The sequence below is a fragment of the Garra rufa genome, chromosome 19 (assembly GCF_049309525.1).
Source record: "Garra rufa chromosome 19, GarRuf1.0, whole genome shotgun sequence".
In the NCBI taxonomy this organism is placed as follows: Eukaryota; Metazoa; Chordata; class Actinopteri; order Cypriniformes; family Cyprinidae; genus Garra; species Garra rufa.
Window position 1 is genome coordinate 12299246 of NC_133379.1, and position 26297 is coordinate 12325542.

The window sequence follows — 26297 nt, forward strand, 5'->3', positions numbered from 1 at the left end:
TGGTTGGCTGATTATTTTTCAGGTACTGCATGGTCTGGTCTGTTCCAGGTCTGTTGATTGCATTACAATCATACATTATCATGATTATAATTTAAACATGCTGCTTTGGAATTATATTTATTGTGGAAGTGCTTTACAGATAAGTCTGAATTTACAGTTTCAGTAAAAAATAGTTGTTCATAAGGAGAATAAATAATAAGGCAATAATATGTGCTTTATAAGTAGCAATAAACAGCTAATATGCTAGTAATAGGCATTCTAATGAGCAACTAGTTAATAGTGAGAACTGGTTTCCAATGTTGACAAATGTTTCTTTTATGATATATATTAAAAAGCTAAAAGTAAATATTTTATTAAATGCTTTGGTTTTAGTACAGTGGCAATATAAAAACCAATTATTTATAAACAACAACAACAACAATTAATATTTATACATAAAAAATGAGGCCTAATATTTTCTCACACAAAGTTTTTTTATACATGTAAAAATATATCAGATTTTATAATTTAGGAAAGCAATTATATCTCATGCAAGGACTGTAACAAGGATATGGTAAAATAAAGTAACCCATTTAGCTTTAGCAAACAATATGAAGGTGAATATCATGCACAACAATGCTGCTGCAACCACAGATATCAATAGGTACAATATGCATTACATGACTAAATGTGTCATGACTACATTTTTGAGTTGAGTTTTCATAGTCCTCACTACAACATAAAATGTGTCCACTTGGGAGATCACATTGATCAAAAGCAAACGGACAAAAACATAATTTTAATAATAGTGGTAACACTTTGGGGCCAATTTTCTCTATTAACTAGTTCCTTATCATGCATGTTACTATAATTTTGGCTGTTTATTAGTACTTATAAAGCACATCTTATTGGCTTATTCTGCATATGTTAGATCATTTAATCCACTCCATATCTAAACTTAACAACCTTACTAATAATAAACAGCAAATTAGTAGTTTACTGAGGCAACATTTATAGTTACTAGTTAGTTATTAGTGAGAAATGGACCCCTAAAATAAAGTGTGACCAAAATAATCTTGTAAATAATATCCAGTTTCTTGCATGGACCCATCAGGCAACATAAAATATGTTGCCTGATATACCTTTTTTGACTCTCAAAGTGACGGTGGCTGGTGACTTGCATTTTATAAATCACAAGAAGTCTTCATTGTTCTTCTGAAGACAAAAGTGACCTACATCTTAACTGGCCTAAGGGTGAGTAAATTAACAGCTAACGTTCATTTTTCTGTGAAATGTCTCTTTAATGTAAGTGATACATGATATCATTTACTTTATTGTCATTATTACTAGTGCTGTGGAAAGTTAGGTTTAAAAGTAATGCATTACAATATTTTATTACTTCTTAAAAGTAACTAATCATGTTACTTTTTGAAATTACTCCCAGTTTCTCTCAACATGGCAACACAAGAGCTGTCAGTCAATAAATGGGAAACAAAGTACACTCTTAAAAATAAAAAGGTGCTTTAAAAGGTTCTTCACAGCGATGCCATAGAAGAACCATTTTTGGTTCCACGATACATTCAGTCAAAGGTTCTTTAAAAAAACACCTCTTTCTTACCTCTTTATAATCTGAAGAACCTTCTTTTGGCACAAAGAACCTTTTGTGCAGCAGAAAGGTTCTTCAGATGTTTAAGGTTCTTTATGGAACCATTTAGACAAAAAGGGTTCTTCTATGGCATCGTGAAGCACCTTTATTTTTAAGAATGTAACTGGTGTTACTATTTGAAAAAGTAACTTAGACACTTTCTTGAAAAATGTAAAAGTAATGTGTTACTTTACTAGTTACTTAAAGTAATCAGATTACATAACAGCTTTAACAGGCATTACAACAAAAGTTCACAAAAGCAAACATATATGAAAGATTCTACTACTAACCATTCACCTGGAGCACGTGGGTCTGGGACAGCTCCTCATAGCCGTACGCGTGACAGCTGTAGTTCCCCATGTGAATGGTAGTCACCTTAGTAATGTAGAGTGAGCCGTCGTCACCAAAGTCCTAATTGAACGGGAAGAAAGAGACAGGGAATAAAACAGCAGGAAGTCACCGAATTAATAGACGATGCATCAGCGGCGTCCCTTGAGCGTGCGGGTGCAGGGGTTTGTTCCTCACTGTCATGCTCTCTCAGGCTGATAAATGGTAAGGGTTAAAAATATAGCCAGCATTAGCGTGATTAATGAAGCCGGTTGTAGTTTTGTGAGGATGCATCCCCTCATCTGGGGCTTGGGGCCGACTCAAGGGGGATTAAAACATTAAACTGTTTTGTAGTTATATGAGTTTGCAGAGGGTAAATGATTTAAGGACACGAAAGCTCGCTCTTAAACCCTAACACACCTGCAGCTTTATAGGGCACGCACCGAAAAGGGCTTGACTACCGTACTGGGAACAAAACAGCGATTTGTTTGTTTAGGAGGTCGTCGCTAATCCAGCGAGATGGATGATCGGCTCCCGTAAAAACACGACTTTGCCTCCGAGTGCTGAAGTTTTGGGATGAAGAGGGCAGAAGTGACTCTCTTCCAAGGACACGATGCTGTGGAAACCCACTGACAAAAACTAATTACTTTTTTTTATTAAACACAGATTATGTGACTGATAGTACCTCACCTCCGCCGTAAGGCCGATATTATGCCGCATAAGGAGGACTCGTAGTGGTTTTCATCACTGGAGCTGTATTGGCTGCCACTTTCAGATGAAATCTAATTACGAATTTGTCATTCACATTTTGAAATCAATTGTCAGATGATGACTTGTGATGAGGTTTAACCGACAGAACAGCACCAGAACTGTACAGTCAACAAGCCACTAATTCAAACGAATGGAAAACACAAAGACACAAGGGAAATTCAGCTGCCATCAGTTTTGGAAACGGCAACATTTCCACTCTGAAATGATTTAGAGATGAGTGTTTGTCACACAACCGTGTCAATTCATCTCTAACGAAACTGAAGGAGCCGTCTGACACTGTTTAAACTAATAAACCATTAGGCATTGCTTGTTTTTTGCTAATGCATTAAAGCACCATATAAATGGTGATAATCATCTGAGTTCATTGCTACACCATGGCCTGTACATTAATTTTATTGACAGAGTATAGTATTAATGAAACAGATGAAGTCAATGTATGTGGAAGGAAGGACTGATGCAAGCCCTAATGAAATTTTGTTGGTTAATATAGAAATGATCAACGATTTCTATATTAAAACATTATGATATTTACATGGAACTGCACAAACACAACATAATAAAACATTTTTATGTTAGGGAATTGACCATATGCATGCAGCGTTCTTTATATCAGCTTCAGTGGAGGTTCTATAGGTGGACACTCTTGAGACTCCACTACTGCCTCGTTCTTATCAGAAACTGAGAAGAAGAAGAATTGCAACATCGTAAATAATGATACAAACATTCAGTTTCATATTATTTAACAACATATAATTTAAATGACAAGCCTGGTAATCCCATGAGAGTACCTGCATAAGTGTACAGTACATTTAAATGTTGACAGCTTAACACTATCATCAACATGTTCAGGCTAATGTGAGCTATCTAGCGATACTTCGCTTCATGGACATCTTAATCATATTCTGGATAATCAGTAACTTGCCTTCATAGTCATGAACACATTTTTAAAATCTTGTAATATTTTCAAGACTTTATTATTTTTCAACTCTGCAGCTGTGCAATAAAATTCACTTCAAAGATTCACTTTTCATTCATAAAGACGTCATGGAAAAAATGTCTTTTCACAGAAAAGGACGTCTTTTTAAGATGAAAATTACATGAAATTACCCATATAACCAGAAGATGGCAGCAGAGGATCAATCATTGGCTGCAGCTGCAATTTTAACTCCCAAGTTTTTTCAAGACGTCTTTCTTTTCAATTTCTTATAAAATTACTAGTATAATAAATTGTAGTACTTTTACCGCACTGAAGTATATAGTATAGCAAGTGCAGAAAGTCATTAAAATAAATAAATAAATAAATAAATAAACTCAGACACAAACATTGTTATTTATTAATGTTAAATAATATTGTTGCATTGTTAATTATTTAAATACTTATATATAGTTCACTACAAATGAAATAAGTTAAATATTAATGGTATAAGAAATAAATAATGCACTCAATATGAATCGTTTTGAATTTGAAATATTTTAATATTTTATTTTAATAACTACATCTTTTAAGCTTTATCTTGAACTGTAAAAGCTATTAAATAGCCTATATTTAACCAATACAAACTTGTTACTGCTGTAGTTTTGTTACTTTTTTGAATTTAGTCTGAATCATTTCATGCACAGCTCTATTTTTGACATGAGCTTGTCAGATGTTTCGTCCGTTTATTACTGTCAATCATAGCAATGATTCGCACACATTTAGCCGATTTACTTGCACATTTTTTAAAACTTGCATTTGTCATTCGTTTGGTCGTGGACGTTTGGTTCTCTTACACAAACGAAACTTTTCTTCGATTGTGAATGGATTATGTAGAGAAAATGAGCAAAGTACACTCCTATTATGGCACAGTACAGCTGACCGGAAATGACTTAGCTGGCTTGTCTAAAACAAAGAAAGTAATCCATGCATATGGTCAATTAGGAAGGAAAATATATAAAAGAAAGCAAACTAAATGAATTACTGAATATACTACTCATGTCAATATGAAAGCCTGTTTCCACCACGGAATAAAAAAAAAGGTAATTGCAATGTTTTATCTCACAATTCTGACTTTTCTTTCTACAAAATCAAAAAGCCACTCACTGAAGCTAGTGAAAGCGTTTTATTGGCAATATCCTCCACTAAATGCTTCTGGAGGAGCTGAGGTTCATTTGCACGCTTCCCCTCGCTTCAGATCACACAACAGACTGCAGATTGAGGTCAGGACTCTGACTTGGCCTTTCTAAAATTTAGAGCTTCTTCAGTTTGAACTCTCAGCTGTTCATTTACTCCCGTGTCACCGCTGTGTTGTAAGAGTCATACTGAGCTGAGTTTTACAGTTGTACAGCCTATCATTGATAGTGTTTGATCAAGTCTCAATGTCAGAAATCTCAGATCTGACCCTTTGTCTCCTGTTTTGTCTCCTACACAAACCCAGACAGCAAAGTTTTGTCTGATACTCAAACAGCAAGTCAGGGCTGATACTCAAAACCAGTGTTTTGACTTGAATCTAAAACGTACTCGGTTACTTTCGTAACCTCGGTTCCCTGAGATACGGGAACGAGTACTGCGTCTGAAAGACGCTTATGGGAAAAGCTCCTTTTCTCCTGAGACTGAAGCATTTCAATAACGCAGTGTAACTGCACGGCCATTGGTTCGTGCAGTGTTAAAGAAACGAACCAATGGCTCGGCAGCGGAGATGCACAAACCTATGGCGATGATTCGCGCCCGATCGCGCCAAAAGGGGCGGAGCATCTGGCTATATAAGCGAGCATTTCGCCATAGGGAACTCAGGTACTTCGACTGAAGCGACGACTGAGTCGTGCAGCTACCTAGCACGGCCAGCAACGCAGTACTCGTTCCCGTATCTCAGGGAACCGAGGTTACGAAAGTAACCGAGTACGTTCCCTTTCGATACTTTCACTCGTACTGCGTCTGAAAGACGCTTATGGGGAACCAGTACAATCCCGCCGTTGCTAAGGTAGAGGAACGACTAACATGACCCTAGCACTAAAGGGCTAATAAGGGCCAATTTGTTCGATCAGATAGCCTGATAAACATCCGTTCCAAGGAATAAGTACACTTGGAGCTCCACAGAGGCCAAGATGCACTATATATAACATACTGGTAACAACATACCACTATGTGGAAAGGACCCGAGTCTGTAAGACTGGAACGTCCAAGTTATAGAATCTAGCAAATGTGGACGGTGAGGCCCAGCCTGCCGCCGCACAAATTTCTGCAATGGAAACCCCACTAGACCACGCCTAAGACGAGGCGATGCCCCTAGTCGAATGGGCCCTTACTCCCATGGGACATTGTAGGCCCAAAGAGGAGTAAGCCAGCGTGATGGCTTCCACAATCCATCTGGATAATCTCTGTTTTGTGACCGAACACCCCTTGGTGCGGCCACCAAAACATACAAACAGCTGTTCTGACTGCCTAAAAGGGGCAGAACGCTCTATATAACATCTCAGAGCCCTGACGGGGCAAAGAGGGTTAAATCCCTGGTCTTGCTCCGCAGGAGGAAGAGCCAAAAGGGAAATAATCTGGTCTCTAAAGGGTGTAGAGAGACTTTTGGGAACATACCCACGCCTTGGCTTCAGGATGACCTTGGAGTCATTTGGCCCGAATTCCAAGCAAACAGGGCTCACAGAGAGCGCCTGTAAATCACCCATGCGTTTGACTGATGCTAATGCCAATAGCAGGGCAGTCTTCAACGTCAGGGGGCGAAGGCCTATGGACTGAAGCGGTTCGAAGGGAGGGCTTTTCAGGGCCCTCAATACTGTGGGTAAGTCCCAGGACGGAACCGTGACGGGGCGAGGGGGATTAAGCCGCCTTGACCCCTTTAAAAAACGAACGACCAAGTCGTTTCTTCCCACAGATTGACCGTTTACCAGGTCATGGAATACCGCTATAGCTGCAACATAGACCTTGAGCGTAGAAGGGGATCTCCCCTTATCCAACAGCTCTTGCAAGAAGGACAATATCACAGATATGTCACATAAAATTGGGTCCGTACCGCGGGTGGAACACCAGGCGGAAAAGACAGACCACTTGAGATCGTAGAGCCGCCTCGTAGAGGGTGCTCTAGCTTGTGAAATAGTACTCAAAACCGACTCAGGGAGACTTAAAGGCTCCCGTCTAGAGCCCAAACGTGCAGCGCCCACAATTCCAGTTGGGGGTGCCATATCGTTCTGTTCGCCTGTGTTAAGAGATCTCGTCTCAGTGGCACGGCCCATGGTGCTCTTGAGAGCAGCCTGGGAAGATCTGGAAACCAATGCTGGTTCTGCCAGAATGGAGCCACTAACAGGACTTTGAGTTTCTGTTCCCGCACTCGCCTGATGACTTGTGGCAGCAGAGCGATAGGAGGGAATGCATATAACAGGAGATTGGGCCATTCTTGGGTCAATGCGTCCTGTTCCTTCGAAAAATAAATTGGGCAGTGATGATTGTCTTTTGAGGCGAAAAGATCTACTCGCGCCTTGCCAAAGACAGCCCATATTTGCTGAACCGTGTGAGGGTGAAGCGTCCATTCGTCTGAGGAGACGTTGCTCCGAGACAACATGTCTGCTCCCTGGTTCAGTTTGCCTGGCACATGCGTCGCTCTTAGAGAGCGGAAGTGCAGCTGAGCCCATGTCAGGAGACGTTCTACCATCGTAAATAGACGTCTCGACGAGAGGCCCCCTTGGTGATTTATGAAGGACACCACTGTCATGCTGTCCGAACGGACTAAGACATGGTGACCCTTCAGTGCAGGTAGAAGGGTGTGAAGGCCTAAACATACTGCTAGCATTTCCAAGCAGTTGATGTGAAGGCGACTCTCCGCTTTCGACCATAGGCCGAAAGCAGGCTGGCCGTCGCACAGCGCCCCCCAACCTAAGTTGGAGGCGTCTGTCGAGACCGCTTTCCTTCTGACCACCAAGTCCAGGGGAACGCCCTGTTCCATCCATTGAGCGCACCTCCAAGGAGCCAGGGCTGCTATACAGGCCCGATCTACCTTGATGCGCTGGCGTCCCAAACGCCACGCTTGAGGAGGAACCTTTGGTTTCAACCAGAACTGCAGGGGGCGCATTTGAAGCAGACCCAACTGAAGTACTGGAGATGCTGAGGCCATAAGGCCGAGCATCTTCTGAAAAATCTTGAGTGGGCGAAGGGCTCCTATTTTGAAGGAAGCCGCGAGCCTGCGAATGGCTTGGGCTCTCTGCGGCGCAACTGCTGCCTTCATTTGACGTGAGTCGAAAACTGCTCCCAGGAACGCAATGCGTTGGCTGGGAGACAGCACGCTCTTGGCAAAATTGACCTTGAGTCCTAGGCACTCTAAGTGGCTGAGGATTAAGGCTCTGTGGTGTGTTAGCTCGCTCTCTGACTGGGCTAGGATGAGCCAGTCGTCCAGATAGTTCAGGACGCGGATTCCCATCTGTCTCAGAGGGGAAAGTGCTGCGTCCATGCACTTTGTAAACGTGCGAGGGGCTAACGACAGTCCGAACGGAAGGACTGTATATTGATATGCCACTCCCTCGAAGGCGAATCTCAAGAATTGCCTGTGATGGGGGGCGATCTGAATGTGGAAGCATGGGCGACATTTGACTCTTGAGTCAGGGGGGGCAAGAAAAAAAAATCAGATGTAAGCATTAAAACAATGCCCTACGGTATTGCAGCACATCAAAGCAGTCAATTAAAGCGCTGCACTTTAGCCCGGGCCGATGGTTTACATGCACCCCAGGGCTACGGCTTCGGGCCAATTTTCACGTCATAGTTCAGACCCGGACCGGCATCGGGCCTGTTTTAGGCTTCTCCTTATTTTCATAATTTAGACATCCATCAATTATGGTGAAGAAAAAAAATGCCGCGCTGGTGGAAACAACACGAAACTTCACTTTCGCTTTCACTTTTGAGACCAACTCAGACACCGTTTAGTGTGCTTTAGCGCAGCTGAATCCGCGTTCAAGCGCACACAATAGGCTAAAACTCGCCCCAAGCACCGGCAAAAATAAATAACAATGAATGTGTCGAGGAAAGAGTAAGGACATAAATGAATTATTTATTAATTAATTTGTGTATTCTGAGTCAGTGTCGCAAAGATCCTGACTCGCAATCTCCTTTTTGGACGCGCCTTTAGAGAGAAATTCATCTTTACTGATTACATGAAAGAGTTTGTGCTTTTGATTTGTTTTATTTCGTTAAGTAATAATTTAAAGCTTTCTATAAATGTATGTATTATGTCTGTGAGGCATGCATTTCGCTTCATTTTGTTAAGCACTCCTGTTCAAGAACCAGACAGCAGAAAGCACATAATTTTTGTTTTCTTTATTTTATAAAAATGCTGTAACGTTTTTTTCGATGTATTACTCCTACTTTGTGAGCAAAAATGACGGATAATTTTAAATTGCTTCCAATGAAAAAAAAATGCAAGTCAACGCGCTGGTGCCTCGATGTCCTGCAAGCTTTAGCTTCCACTTTCTGCACAAACTATGCGCATATAGCGCACATTTATCTGTAACGTTTAAACTACCATTGTTTTATACTTGAACTGTTTTATATCTATAGATTTCATTTTAGGCAAGTCGTGATGATTAGAGAAGGCAAACTGATCAAACAGACTATGATCAGTCTTCCGCTGGGCGCTGTTCGGTAAATATATAGGCTATATATTTAACGAATAAAAAATGCTCCAAGCGTTTTTCTAAATTAGCTAAATAAAAAACGAAACTAAATATAAACATTTTGCCATTACATACAAAACTGAACTATTTTATAGCTGAAACAGTAAGTTGTTTTGGGAGAAGGGGAAAATATATTTTTATCCCGTCTATTGCTTCACCGTTATTTCGAGAATAAACCCAGCGTATGCAAATGTCACTCCCAAAACATATCAGCTTGCATGTGCCGAAAAACGAAAGTTTCATACAAATTCTAAATGGATTATAGCCTGGAAAGTGCAAAGCACGCTCCCCTTATTATCACTAAAAGTTCATAGAGATCTCACAAAATTCCGTTATAATTAATAAAGCTCTCTAAACTACACAATTAATAGGCTATTTTATTTACATCGCGTCTACACTCATAAGATGATTCACGAGCGCATAAAACGACACTTAATAAAAACCGATCAGGCGCTTTCAGCAGTGAGTGAATTCTGACAAGTGTTTCTAATTGTTCGGAAACAACAGATATGTCTGTGATTGGCTACATTGCTCAACGCTGCAAAAACACGTTGGATAGTTTTCCAGATCTTCAATTGCTTTGCTTTCATTTGAGGGTTATATAGCACCGTCTAGTTCCCAAGTACAACCGAGCCTAAGCTTGGCTAAAGCAGTTGCAGCGGGGCTGTCGAGGATTCCATGGCTAACCACAAGGGGGGCAACTGCCCCCCCTTGCCCCCCCCTAATGTCGCCCATGTGTGGAAGTATGCATCCTTCAGATCCAGTGAACAAAACCAGTCCCCTTTGCGTATCTGCGAGAGGATCTGTTTTAGTGTAAGCATTCTGAACGGCCGTCTCATGAGGGCGCGATTCAGCTGTCTGAGGTCGAGGATGGGACGTAAGCCGCCATCCTTCTTTGGAACGAGGAAGTAACGGCTGTAAAAACCTGACTCGCTCTGTGTTGGGAGGACCGTTTCCACGGCGCCCTTGGCCAACAGATTCTTTACCTCTAATCGCAAGACGTCTGCGTCTTTGCTGCGAACTGAGGTGGTGATCACACCATGAAAGCGAGGAGGTCTTCGAGCGAACTGGAGTACATAACCTCGTTCTATTATACCCAAAACCCATTTTGACACTCCGGGGATGGCTTGCCATGCCGCGGATCGTGTCGCTAGGGGCTGCAATGGTTCGCACAGCTGTAAGCTGTCTGAAAGCATTGGAAGAGGAAATTTGCTCTTTTCTTGAAAATGTTTGTTTTTTATTTTTCCCGCTATCACAGCGGTTTGCTGTAAGGGCGCTGATACAAAGGGCCCGTGAGTTACAGCTACATTGTTCACAAACATGAGTTCCCTTACACCCGGAACAGAACGGAGTGTAGAAGGGCTTAAAAGAGGCACTTTGGGGGCTGGTCCGGCTGCTGCGAGACTTGGCCCCTCCCTCTTCCTGCTGTTGAGATCAGGAAGACGCTGGCGGCGCCTGGTCCAACACCACTCTTGGCCGAGGTCCCTGGCGCTTAGGGAAGGGAAAGCGCTTGGCTGGGCGTGAACGAGGACGGAGCTCCGTCTGAGGAGCTGGTTGCGCAGCTGGGGGCGTGGCTTTTGCAGGCTGCTGAGTCGGCGCCGGCTTGGGGCGACTAGGAGCCGTTGCAGAGCTCGAGCGTTTAGGCAGAAAATGTCGCATGGCTTGGGACGATTTCTGCGCCGTGGTGAAGCGCTCCGCGAAACCCTCAACAGCTGGGCCGAACAGGCCGGTCGGCGAGATGGGGGAGTCAAGGAAGGCGACCTTATCCGCGTCCTTGATCTCCGTCAAGTTAAGCCACAAGTGGCGCTCCAGCACCACTAAACTGGCCATCAATCGCCCGATTGCCTGAGCCGTCATCTTCGTGGCGCGTAACGCCAAATCCGTAGCGCTACGTATTTCTCTGAGCGGGGAATCGTCCAGGCTCAACTCGTCCAGACCGCGGAGGAGCTTTGCTTGGTACACCTGGAGTACCGCCATAGAGTGAAGCGCTGAAGCTGCCTGTCCAGCAGACGAATACGCTCGTCCAGCGAGGGTAGAGGTCGTCCTGCAAGGCTTAGACGGGTGTGACGCCCTCGCCTTCCAACCGATAGCGGTGGGCGGGCAAAGGTGCGCAGCAACTGACTCGTCCAGCGGGGGCAGCTTCTCGTAGCCCTTTTCCTCGGCGCCGTCGACCGTAGTGAGGGCAGCAGAAGAGGAAGTATGGAGGCGGGCTGAGTATGGAGCACGCCAGGACTTAGAAATTTCGTCATGGACTTCGGGGAAGAATGGCGAAGCTCGCTGACGAGGGGCCTGGCGGCGCCCCGGCAGAAACCATTCGTCCAACCGGCTCCTAGAGGGCTCCTCGGGAGGAGACCATTGAAGATCCAGCTCCTCGACAGCTTTAGATAGGACACGGAACAGTTCGGCGTCCATACCGGCGCTGGCGGCGCTGGATTGCGCAGACGGCAAGGGGGCGGGGTCATGGGAAGAGCCCGACAACTCCTCTGCGTCAGATGCAGCCAATGACATGCTGTCATCCTCGCATTCACTTCCTCCGAAGGAGACCAGATCGCTCGCAGCCGCAGAGGGACGCTGGTCAGGATGCAGGAAGAGAACTGGCGATTCCTCTCCATGTGGTGAAGGCGAGGCACGCGGGGTCTGAGCCGGCGTGAGCTCGCCTGTCACCGAGCTCTTAGCTCTCTTGCCCCGCTGCTTCTTCCTAGCAGGCTCTTGCGAGGAAGTAAGCGGGAGGGCGTGAGAAGCGGCGTCGCTCTCTGAAAAGAAAGCTAGCCGCGAGCGGAGGGAAGTGAGACTCATATTCCCGCAATGGGAACATTCCGTCTCATTGAGCGCAGCCTCAGCGTGGGCGTGACCCAGGCACGAGACGCACTCAGCGTGAGTGTCAGCGGCGTGCAGAGGGGCTCTGCACGAGCGACAAAAACGCCGTGGCATTTGAAACAACGCCGTAGAAATTTGCTCTTAATTTGCTCTTTTAGATGTTCGCCGGATAGCAGCAGGGAATCAGCTCCGGAGCGTCAATCCGCCGAGCAGTGAGGATCCGCTGCGAGGCTCGTCAACGGCGAAGAAGAGGCTTGCTTGAGCGAAGTCTGCGTAGTCAGTCTCTGCGAAGATCAGAAGTCGTCGCTGAAGAAGAAGGATCTGAGTTCCCTATGGCGAAATGCTCGCTTATATAGCCAGATGCTCCGCCCCTTTTGGCGCGATCGGGCGCGAATCATCGCCATAGGTTTGTGCATCTCCGCTGCCGAGCCATTGGTTCGTTTCTTTAACACTGCACGAACCAATGGCCGTGCAGTTACACTGCGTTATTGAAATGCTTCAGTCTCAGGAGAAAAGGAGCTTTTCCCATAAGCGTCTTTCAGACGCAGTACGAGTGAAAGTATCGAAAGGGAACTGCATTAACAGTCATCTATCAGCCAAGAAATTGACTAAGAAAGCTAGAGAAGAGCAGAAGTAGGAGACAAAGTCATGATTAAAATGAGCAGTTTATCAAATAATCTTACTTGCGTAAGTTTCAGCACAAAACCAACAAGTGTTATTATATTAAACTGCTTCACGTCAGCATCCTATCTCACCTTGAAATTGCAATATTATCTCTTATTTAAACTGCATGAAACTTCACAATCACAAGATTAAACAACAAAAGCAAGCATTACAAGAGCAAGGAAAATAATACAAAAAAATACAACAAATAATTCAATGATTAACGACGAAATCAAACTACACGAGTAATAATTATGAATGATTATGAAACAAAATGTAAGAAAATGAACAAAATGTACTGACTGAAACTTTATTATAATAAAGTGAAGAGACTGAAAGAAATTAAATTATCTCCAGACTTTGCCTTAGTCTGTCTTAAACTGATGCTCTCATTCTGTCTGTGCTTTAGCAGTATTTCTTTCAAACAGAGACTGAAGAATCAGATGCTTTTCTTGTTCAAAGGATAGGAATGATAGAAAAATGTGTGACTGTATAACCTCACTGTTCCACTGCTTTTTTTTTTTTTTTTTTTACACATAGACGAAATAATAGTACTGTGTATAAACAGAGTTGAGGTCAAAAGTTTACATACACCTTGCAGAAAAGTAAGAGGGATCATAGAAAATGCATGCTACTTTTTATTTAGTACTGCACTGAATAAGACATTTAACATAAAAGACCTTAACATATATAGTCCACAAAGGAAAATAATAATTCTAAAAGAAAAAAGTGAAAAGATAGATTTCAAAATCACACAGTCATTGCTGGAAAGGGTTTAAATAAACAAAAATGCTGAAAATCCACAGAATCCGTTGGGACCTGAAGGATTTTTCTGAAGAACAGCGGGCAGTTTTAACTGTTCAGGACAAACAAGGGACTCATGAACAACTATAACTAAACAGACAAACAAAATAAATAAATAAATAAACATCTTTTATGTAAAATATCTTATTCAGGTCAGTACTAAATAAAAAATAACATGCATTTGGTATGATCCCTCTTGTTTTGATAAAATTATAAAATAACTTTTGACTTAATATGACAATGATACACAAATGTACCACTGAACTCGCTGGTGTGAACTTCTCATTGGTCAACAACAGTGCAAAAGTGAACAAGTTTAGGGAGTAAAGCATTTCAAGTAATGCAAAAGTAACATAAATCATTACTTTCCATAAAAAGTAACTAAATAATGCAATGAGTTACTTTTTAATGGAGTAATGCAATATTGTAATGCATAACTTTCCCTTACGCTGCTTGTCATGCACCATCCCATTTACAGTAAATCAACAATTCACTGCTATGTTGACAAGTGTGACAGAAACCGACAAACACTGAATGCCCCCAAATTGCTATAAGCAATAAACCGCACCATATGCCTCAGTTTTAAAGATCAGTCAACAGTGCAAATCATGTCGAATAAACTCATCTTTTCCCCTGGGAAGGTATAAATGACCCATCTGAGAAATCAGAGGCAATCAATGCAAAAGACCTGTTCCTCACAATCAAAACACAATTACACATGCTGATGCTTCGGTTTTGTGGAGCAAGACACAATCACATATTTATTTAGTTTCCCATTTTGTCTGGAGCGTGTCGCTCTTCTGATTCTCTCTCGGGCTGCTTATGAAGCTGAACGTGTCATTCGCCACTCGTTCTCGTTGACCCGCGCGTCGTCGTTGACTGGGTCAGTGTTGCAACATTCAACAAACACTTCATTAACATGCAATTAGAGTATTGTAATGAGCGAGCGCGTAAACACAACCCCATGCTGTCAGGAACGCAGGTGAGCTAAACACAAGCGTGACACACCTCATTAAACACTACCCATTCCCACCCTGAGCATGCCTGCTTCTCAAAACCTACACATGATTTGCAGTCCTTTGAAATCAGCACGGCTCCTGGCCCAACTCCTGAGACCACGATCATTATGCTATTTCCAATTACATCATGATATGAAGTGCAGAAAACACAAATATGTTTCGTAATTGGAAATGGAAAGCGTGCCTCCGAATACCGAGCATGTGTCCTGATAATGAACATTAACATTTGTAATTTGTGTTGGCATGAGCTTCTCTTCTCGAACATACTGATTAATTGGTGAAAATCAATGCAACTGGACCCCGACCGAGCTTTGTGTTCTGGATGATTATCAGATATTCAGCAGCTGCCCAATTAACAGGAGGATGAAATCATTTCACATCAGAAAAGAAGCTCTGCAGGGTTCCTCACCTTGAGAAGGTGCTCTGAGCACAACATTTCCCTATAATCCAGAACACTGTGAACGCCTCACGTCATGCAGGATGCATAGGGTACGTCCGTTTTTAATGATACACGTGCAATTTTGTCTGCACTGCAAAAAAAAACTTCTTACTTAGATTTTTTTTGTAGTTTCCAGCCAAAATATCTAAAAATTCGAAAGTTTTTGCTTAGAACAAGCAATATTAGAACAATATCATATTCAAAAAAAAATTTTTTTCAAACAGAAAATGATTATTTTTCTTACCCCATTGGCAGAAATTCTAAAAATCTAAAAATTCTTAATTCAAGAAGGATTTAGACGAGTAAAAATTATTGTCTTGTTTTCAGAAAAAAACAAGTCAAAATTAAGTGCATTTTTGCTTGAAACAAACAAAATAATCTGCCAATGGGGTAAGAAAAATAATCTTGTTTTCTGTTTGAAATAAGATTTTTTTTGCTTACCCCGTTGGCAGATTATTTTGCTCGTTCTAAGCAAGAATTAATTTTTGCTTAATTTTGACTTGTTTTTTGTGAAAACATTAAAATAATTTTTACTTGTCTAGTAAATCCATCTTGATTAAAGAATTTTGATATTTTGGCTGGAAACAAAACAAAAAATCTAAGTAAAATAAACTTACATTTGCATTATGCTTACTTGATCTAATATTTGTTATTTTTTCAAATGTTGTAGATTTAAGTAGCAAATAAGAATCGCTAAAATCCTTGAATATACTGTATCTTGGGATAAAGTTCTTAAATCTATAGTAAATTACTATGGCATCTCTTTTAATGCTTTCAGAATCTTTTCATTTTAAAATGATTTTGTTTCTGTATTTTAAAGTACATGTTTTATTTTAATATATTTAAATGACAGTATATTTATTGAACAAAAAATAATTGTTTTATTTCTCAAAATAAGCAGAAAAGCACATAAAGCAGATGTGCGCATAAAAAGTATTCTCTCATTCCTCTCTATTTCTTTTTCTTTTTTTTAAGAAAACAGTGGACAACAAAATCATACTGGCTGCTTGATGATTCCATTTTGCATTATTTTGCGAATTTTTTTGCAACTTATCAATTAATATGTATCGGACTCAGTGTGCAAGGTTTCTGTGCGTGACAAATGTTTAGGATTATGAATATGAAAAAGCATACGAAAATTTCGGACTTAGTGTGCAATGACCTTTACTCTCTAAAAAAAATAACTAATTACGTTAGTTACTTTTATGGAAAGTAATGCATTACATTACTTTTATGTTACTTTTTAAATCTGGGCAGGGCTTGCTTGTTTGTTTTTAATATAAAACGTTTGAATTTTAGCTAATGTAAAAGCCTTTTCATACCAAAAAGTGAAATAAATAAGCCTAAGGCTGAAGGAAAAGTAAATTTGCATCTGTACAGTAGAACTGTATGAGAAGGAAGTTCAGCAATGAGAAAAATGAAGCACAAATGTTAGGCAATCTAAAGTAAGTTTTGTTCATTAGAATGGTTGAATTGGGTCAACAAAGGTCAGCAGCAAAGACATTTGTTACAAAAATGTGATTAAATACATAAAGGAAACCAGACATGAGATGTATATAAACCGTAAGAATATTTGTCAGTATTTCATGCAGTTGAGACGAGGATTAATTCTCTAGCACTGATTGTTCATGTGGACTTCAAATCCATCTTAAATTAAAATAATTGTGAAATCAGTCTGTCAGCATACATTATACCAGGGGTTCTCAACTCTGGCCCTCGAGGCCCACTTTCCTGCAGAGTTTAACTCCATCTCTGATCAAATTTTTCTAGTGATCCTTAAGACCATGATTAGCTTGTTCAGGTGTATTTGATTAGGGCTGAAGTGAAAATCTGCAGAAAAGTGGACCTCAAGGGCCACAGTTACAGAGTTTTACCATTATGATTTTCATTAATTACAATTATTGATGACCACAACTATGTGTTTTATGTTTATCTTCTACATTTTTGGTTTTTGGTTGGGGAGAGTGGGGTAAGTTGAGCCACCTCCTGTATTTTGGCAACTGTACACTTTTACTGTCATGTGAGCATGTATTTGGGAATCACACGTCATTTTTGCCAGACTGTGAAAAGGAGAAACGCATGGGAGGAGTGGAAGGCACCCGTTTACTCTAAAAACTGTTTTTGGCTTGACAAAGTAAAATTTTACAAATGTATTCATGTTTTTGATGCATATAGGTAATTTAGCAACATATAAAACCATGCAAATCATTTAGCTAAATATTAGCCTGCATAGGTAAGGTAAATGCCAGCAATGGGACAAAGTGAGCCAAATGCTGTGGGGTAAGTTGAGCCAGCACTTTATCTTACGCCACCGTAATGCACTTGTCTTGTTTTTTTTTTTTTTTTTGCTTTACACGAGCAAAATAATCTGCCAATGGGGTAAAAAAAATCTTGTTTTCTGTTTAAAATAACTTTTTTTTTTTTGCTTACCCCATTGGCAGATGGAAGCAAAAACTCACTTAATTTTGACTAGTTTTTTCTTTAAAAAAAACAAGACAATAATTTTTACTTGTCTAAAAAAATCCTTTTTGATTTAAGAATTTTTAGATATGTTGACAAAAAATCTAAGTAAGAAAAGCATTTTTTTGCAGTGCTAATATTAAGTTAAATCTCTGAAGTATAAACAGTTTTTTAATGATTAGTCTGTTTTTGGGAAGGTTAAAACAAATAAAGATTGAAAATGAAACTTCAGTTGATTTTTTTTAAAGTTAGCTTTAGAAAAATAAATATGACTGTCAGTTAAAGGTGCCATAGAATGGAAAACTGTATTTACCTTGGCATAGTTAAATAATAACAGTTCAGTACATGGACATGACATACCATGAGTCTCAAACACCATCGTTTCTTCCTTCTTATATAAATCTAGTGTTTGCAAAAGACCACCGAAAAATAGGTAAATTCCAACATAACACAGACTGTTACGAAAGTTTTTCTGGGATCGTTAATAGTTACGCCTCCAACATTTGCATCGCCCAATCATGGGTAACATCAGCACATCAGTTAAACAAGGCAAGCCACTGAAGGGACACGGTTAGCTTAATGCTAGCGCTGTTACATTGCATTACATAGGATTTCACTTACCACATAAACAGAGAGATGACTGCGCTGATGATGGCGAATAATGGAGAAATAACTGTGTTGGTGATGGCGAATGATTTACAGATCTTGAGAATCAATGAGGAGCAGCTCAACTTGTGTGTTAAGAAGCACTCCCTCTGCATTATAACTTTACACAGAGCACATGCGATCACAGTAATGAGACTAAAATGTCGGCGATTCAAAACGGCAGATTCAACAAACCGCATATTAAAAGCAGCTAGAGCTACTAATTAAATATATTTTTTATCCATGTGCGAGCTACTGTGCTCTGTGGAACAGCCAATCAGAGCAGAGCTCATTAATATTAATGAAGCTTCCAAATAAGGCAAAAACAGAGCCTTTCATTTTAGGGGCAAATCCTAGGGTTGTAAATGGACCTGTAAAACCATTTCTGGAGACTTTTTGCCCTTTCCTATGCCATATACCTTCTATGTAGTTATCAGAGAACAATTTAAAATATTCTCTCAATGCATTCTATGGCACCTTTAAATTAAATATGATTATTAAGTTTAATCAGATTCAGTCAGATGGTTAGGTTTCTCCCTTATGATGCATCTTACCCCGCTGACTTGGGTCAACTTACCCCTAACCTGAGGCAAATTGAGCCACAAGAACACTTAAAAAAAAAAATAAAAAAATTAAAAGCCATATTTTTAGAACCGTTTGTCACAGATATATTACGATATTTTAAAATGATAAGAAACATCCTGGAATTACTTTAGATACTTTCATTGTACTTCTGCCTCATTTTCCCTTTTCTTAAGGACAGCATATGTGACCCTGGACCAAAACCAGTCATAAGGTTAAATTTGAAAAAACTGAGATTTATACATCATATGAAAGCTCAATAAATAAGCTTTCTATTAATGTATGGTTTGTTAGGATAGGACAATATTTGACTGAGATACATCTATTTGAAATCAGAAATCTGAGGATGCAAAAAAATAAAAAAGACTGAGAAAATCACCTTTAAAGTTGTCCATATTAGGTTCTTAACAATGCATATTACAAATCAAAAATTACATTTTGATATGCTTACAGTAGGAATTTTACAAAAAATCTTAATGGAACATGAACTTTACTTAATTTCTTAATGATTTTTGGCATAAAAGAAAAATCAAAAATTTTGACCCATGCAATGTATTTTTGGCTATTGCTACAAACATACCCCAGCGACTTAAGACTAGTTTTGTGGTCCAGGGTCACATATGTAAATAATTTATTTTACCCCACTCTCCCCTAGTCGTTTAAATGTGCTTTAAAAATATACTATGAATAAATATAATATAAAAACATGCATTTTTCTTAATGTCCGAAATCTGATGTCACCCATTTAATGTGACAGCATAGAATGGCATTGGGGCATGTTGTCACAAAAGTTGAATTGCATCTTTATTCTCAGACATAACAGTGTTGTTCAGTAGTGTGATATTAAAGTACTCACATTTATATCCTCTAGATCCAGGAAGTTGAGGATGATGCCATTTCTCTTCCAGATGATGGGTGGTCTCAGGGTGCCCCGAATGGCGCAGGAAAGCACGGCGCTCAGGCCGACGGTCACAGTTGTGATGCTCAGACGCTTGTCATCGGCTAGACTAAGCTGAACGACCTCTGCAAGACAAAACAACAATATTGCAATATAGTTAGCCCATGCATTTACATGTATTACTCCAAAAATGATATGCAATTTATATCCGCCTTTTATCTATAAAGGTGTTTAAAAACTAAAAATCAATATGCAGAGTGATTATTAGGCTGGAAGTGTTGATCATGAGTGATTTGTTCTTTTTAAATGAATCCTTTAATGACTCTGGAGACACTAGAGTGACCTGTTTACTTTTTTGTGATTATAATCAATTCAAAAGTCCAATCTGAATGAAAAGTTGATTGAAATTTTAATCATAATCTGAATCGACCCCTTCGCAAAGACCTGCCCCCTTTAGTTACTGTTGCTATGTCTGACAAACCACGACGCCCTCACGCCACACATCAGGACACTGACAACACACCGACAGACAGGACAGAGCAGGTTACTTTTGGTATGAAAGTCTCAGGTTTTTGTCTTTCATCAGAGTTATTGAACTTTCGCATAAGCACAAATCAAGAGAATGTCAATTTGCATGATTTTTTCACAAATGTAATTGCAGCAAACCTTTTGAGACAAATATTTCAATAACGAAATTGCTAAACATGGTGGCCAGGTTTGGGAAGATGAAGTAAACCACTGACCAGAAAATGTACTATTTCAAAAGAAATGCTCTGATTGGGGGATTTAAAATCTTGGTATTTGGCAACCGCAACCATGAATGCTTGTGAAGGTTTGTTACCAATGCAGGATAACATGAATGCCACATTAAAATGAAACTTTCAGAAAATACCCAGCAGGCAAATATATGCTTAAATCTTTCCCCATCATCAATTTTTAATTTAATTTAATTTAATTTAATTTAATTTAATTTAATTTTATTTTATAGATATTTGAACATGCAATATGTCAAAAGTAGAAGAGAACCTTATTTTTTTAAAACCAAAAATACATATATATATATTTATTTTTTCCTGTTTTATTCTAATTCCATGAATTTTTTTTTTATCAACACTTGTATGTGGGCAAAAAAAAAAATAAAAAAAAACATTTGTAACAAAAAGCTGAGAAAGTTGTGTATTTGTCAAAGACTATGTCCAGACAGGATTCAGAAAAATAAACAAAACATTGATGGAGTAGATAGAGTTCAACACATTTTTAAAGCTTTACAGTCCTAAATTACCTACTGACATTTTATTTGGTAATGTTAGGCAGTTTTGATTTATATTCTGTTTAACGTTTGATTGGCCACATTATTTTACATATGCATCTGGTTAAATACACAATCACTTGTTTTTGATTTTTCTTCACCTGTGTTTTGATCCAGAGTTTCAGTACTCATTTAGAAGATGCATAATAGTGCCCCCTACCATATTACAGTGAAGACATGGAAAGAAACAAATTCTGTCAACAGCAGAGAAGCATTGTCTTGTAAATGACAAAAAACTCTAGTCATTGCTGGGGAAAGACTTAACAAATCGAAAGCATCAGAAACCATGATCACGATTAAAATGTGATTGATCATGCCACCCTATTTTCCATCTTTGCTTCTGTTACTTTCCTGTTCATTCCTGTAAAGCTGCTTTGACACACTCTGTATTGTATAGAGCACAATAGAAATAAAAGTAAGATGACTTGACTTGATGAGCCATTTGATCATTTGATGAACAGTCTGTCAGTGCAAACAAGAATGGCCCAGACATCGCAAATGTCTCCGACTGACCTCGGGTCAATAACAGTCTGGTTTTCAGATCAGTCATTTCACAGCTAGCCTGAAAATAACAGTCTTGGTGTGCGGACGGCAATCCAAGCAGATGCTCCACTGCTTGAGCAAACGATTTGAACATTCGTGTCCTTTTGCATTCTGTTGCAGTGGACGCTCCCTGGCGCAAACATGTTGTTTGCATGATTTCCTGACAGATCTAGATGGGTTTAATTCCTTCAAATGAAAAGAGGTCATTTAGGAGCTGAACACATTGATTTGTCCTGGTTAGAGGGAAAATGAGTTCCTGCACCTGCCTGTCAAATTGCAGCCATCAGGTCTGAAGATGCAGCAGGTGCCGCCGCTTTAGTACACCGCTGCAGCCAATGCAGTGTTCACTCCAGTTGTGTTCTGTACACTGAACTATTCACTAACAATGAATTGTGATCCGCTGTGATCCAGACACCTGCATCGGCTTTGTGAAAGCTGAAAGTGAGCCCAAATGCACTGCACGTCTGCTCTCTATCATTTCATCATGATTTAGTGAATTTCTGCTGCTAATATCACTAGAAAATATCCTTAAATGTGTTTTTGACACTAAATTCTGTTTATGCAAGTATCTGCTATACAGTTAAAAATATCATTGATTTACATTACACGCATCAAAATTTCATCTTATTTTCTGTTCACATAAATAACAGCATCTGCACCAAATTGCATATTTTTACTCAGTTTGGGCCTCTGAATAAATTAACCTGTTTCCTCCCCACATATAAGCATCATATTACTCTACTATATGAGGCATAAAAGTCTGATGTATCAAATATAATGCTCAATAAAAAAATATATATATATATATATATACGCAAAAAAAATTTTTCACATTTTTAGTACAAATGTTCTTAAATATAAACTTAACAAAAACACATTTTCATTTCAAATTCTGTCAGGCTTTACAAGGTTAAATCTTGAACAGCTTTCACTCTGGTCCAGCGGTAACATTTCCATTACAGTTATGAGAGAGAACAGTTAAAAAAACGACAGCGTAACTAAGTGCAGCACCTCATTATTGCATCCCCAAGTGATGATTTCTTTTGTCAAATATAACTTACACCAAACAAGTTTGTACATAGCCTTAGAATAGCACTTCAGAGGAGGAAGTTTTACAAAAGCAAAGACAACTTCTCCTCACAGGAGTCTAAAAGTGAATGCATCCGCCTCAGCCCTCAAACCCTAAACCCAAAAACAGCTTCACATTTTACAGCAAATATAAAACCTAGCATATCCCTTTCAGGATTCAGCAGATGCCTCGTCGTTGTGCTTCTCATTTTTAGCCTCCAGCAATAAAAACACTTTTCTTTTTCCTGGCACCATGTTGATTTTCCCCAGCAGAAAAGGCCTGGTTTGAGATTGTTTACCACACACACACACACACACACACACACACACACACACACACACACACACACACACACACACACACACACACACACACACACACACACACACACACACACACACACTCAGAGGATGGTCTCTGAGGCAGAGCTGCAGACAGACGGATGACATATCCATTGCCCATGGCAGCCCTCCCGCTGGATAGGGTTGACATGACATTATCTCTGTAATGACTCTTTGTGTTCCCCTCTCGCCCAAAAATAGCCCCTCCTCACAAGTAATTGACTTGCCCGGGATTTGCAAACTATTGATCCATCAAAGCTAGCTCTTATTGCCGGCACCAGCCAAAGGCGAGAACGCTCATTTTCAACCTAAATGAAAGCTTCCTGCAGGGTTTTTCAGAGAAATGCTAGGCACACTCAAAGTGCCTCCTCAATCAGAGAGGAAAGGTGCATCAACAGCCGGAGCGTCTTTACAGTATATGTGACTCTATAACAGATGAACTTCTTTGAACGGCTCTCTGCAGTGGCACAACGGCTCAGCTTCTGAGCAGCCGATAACGCTGATGTGACGTTTACAGCCATGTGTTAAAGACACAATGACTATGGTCATCTTTGTTTTACACTATGAACCTAAATAATCAGTTACCTCAAACTGTTTAGGTTATAAGATTTCCAAGTTTAAGTAAGTAGGACTATTCAATTTTAAGTTTGTAGTACATATACTGTATGTAAATTTTCCCTAAATCAGTCATTAATTGTGACCTGTAATGGCATAATGAGTTAGAATGGGCAGAGAATAAAATATTATTTTAATTCATGAAAGAATTCTCCATTAAAATTAGGGATGCACCGAAATGAAAATTCTTGGCTGAAGCTGAAACCAAACAAAATGAAACACTGGGCCGAAGGCCCTGTTTTTTTGTTTGTTTTTTTTGTTTGTTTTTTTTTTCACCCCATGTATTTTGTTAATTTTTTTCACCACTGAATAAATTAAACTAGCCAGAATGTGCTTTTTACAATTTTGTCTTGCTTTTCAAAGAAAAAAAAAATACAAAACAAAAATTTGAAAATATTTACTTGAAAGCAAAATCACCAAACAACGTTGCATATTTTCCTCCAAGTCTTTTCTTAATAATAATTACTATATTATTAATCGCAATATAGTTATATATATATTTTATTTTATCTTTGCTGTTAAAAATAAGAACAAAGAATAAACAGTAGTTTAATCAAGAGCAACAAGTGATTCTGTCTTTTCTTTTAATGTTTGATTAACATTAAGACAGATCTATATTAAGATCTACTGTAATGCATGGACCTAATATAATGTTACATATTAGATTTTTTTCCCAAACCATTAACTAAACATTGATGTAAGACATAACAGATTATGTTTGTGTGAATCTCGCCAAGACATATTTTGCAGTAATGCACTTTATAGGGAGATTGTGTGCCTCGGAAAGGTGCATTTAATGCAGTCAGCGCGATCATTTTGTTTTCACAAAGCTGGAATGTTGTGCTTTGCTGGAAAACCTCAAATTCGACCAATTTTTTTAATTTATTTTGCCTGTAGCTTAAAATTAGACACGCATAGAATTTGTCAGAGTAAAAGAGTTACTTTGTGGTATAAATGTATTTTATTCTAAAGCAATATTTTTCATCAGTGTTCTGTCAGCTGCTACTTAAATATGCATATTTGTGATATTTGCCCCTTAAATTGATTTCCAAGACATTTTTGTATTTATACAGCCTTTTCCTCCTAACCTTGTTAAATGTATGCATTATCTTACATGTCCAATTCTTAAATTGTATCAGTAAATTAAGTTAGAATTGTAAGACGCTATCATTCTAACCTAATTTGTTTGAAGAAATTATTTTATTAATATTTTAATAATTGATTAGATAAATTCTATGTTTGCTTATGAAAATCAAGCACCAGTACGTAGCGGAAAGTGACTGTCATTATAAGTGAGTCATTAAATCATTCATTCAATCGATTTATTCAAATAGCTGATGCATTCATTAAAAAGGCAAATGACTGTCTTTATGAATGGCTCACTTGAATCATTGACTCACCCGATTCATTCAAATACACTGAATCATTTAGTAATAAAACACTGCTGTGTGTTGCGGAGATGTGCGACTCGTTAGTCAGTATCACTTCTAAATATAAGTCACTTAATAATATCTGCTTGCTTATTGAACTACTTTTGTATAAAATCATTGTCATATTTACAATCGTGCTGATATTCAGGAAAACACTCCTAGTCATGGGATGTTGCGTATGTTATAAATACATAAAAAAAAATAGTTTTGACACAGTATATGTTGCTCATTTGCTCACTGCTCATTTGTTTTGATATCTCCATGAGTCTTATTTTCACACACCATTGATGGAATTTTACATCATTTATTAGACAACGCTTGCTTGCCATTAACAGAATTTCCAACTTTTTGTGATTTCACTGTTATACGGTAGGAGGTGCTCTCACACATCTTCTGAAAGCATATTGAACATCTGGATTAAAGTACAGTGAAGAAGCAGACATTTGTGTATGTTAGCAGATTAGCCATTAAACAACAACAACAACTACAAAATCACTACTGACATACTGAACACGCTTAGAACAGCCGATTTAAATAGCTCCATGCATTTTATGACTGAAATGGGAGGAGGAAGAGCACTGAGTTTTGCATGCACAGACTTGAAACTGCTTTAGTTAGTGTGTTAGGTTACCCGTCTTACATTGACTGGGTGTTTATACGAGTTCTCATGTGACACTCAGGAGCTGTCAGATCTCCCGCACTCATGGCATGTGGATTTATTAAAGGTGTCACAGTGTGCTTTGTGCCTAAAATAAGATTAAACAGCAACACCCCCATAAAGCACACCTGCTGGCTGCAAACACTCTTAAGAGTGCAAACAGCGTAACTGCAGGGCTGCTAACACATGCACAACAGAGCAACTTCTTTCACACCAAACTGCTCTTATTTCTTTATATAGCTAGATCAAAACATACGTTCGTGCCCCATATGAACGTGCTGAGGTATCTTCAGTACACACATATGCACACACACACACACACACACACACACACACACACACACACACACACACACACACACACACACACACACACACACACACACACACACACAGTTTCCAGTCGATACAACAGAAATAAGTACATTTTAAACATTTCACTACTTGACTTGATTTACTTGATTGCGATTGATCAGTTGAAGTACTGGGAGTAAATTACTTAAAAGATAAAATAATCTGACTGTGTATTACACCTTATATACAGCCTGTGACTGTTTTATTTTTGTATATGTTCAGGGTAAATATATTGGAAACACAAGAGCTCTGAGTGGCAGACTTGCCAAAATGATCATCAGCGAGAG

At 39.3% G+C, this 26297-nt stretch overlaps 1 protein-coding gene across 1 annotated transcript in view; it reads right to left on the minus strand.

Annotated features, from left to right (window-relative positions):
• The window catches only part of fstl4 (follistatin-like 4), a 264025-nt gene that overhangs the window by 42384 nt on the left and 195344 nt on the right, over window positions 1-26297 (minus strand). The window contains exons 7-8 of the mRNA XM_073824962.1: window positions 19650-19816; window positions 1915-2035 (exon numbers count right to left, since the gene is read on the minus strand). Of these exons, the coding sequence (XP_073681063.1) occupies window positions 1915-2035; window positions 19650-19816 (288 nt within the window). The remainder of the gene's footprint in view (window positions 1-1914; window positions 2036-19649; window positions 19817-26297) is intronic.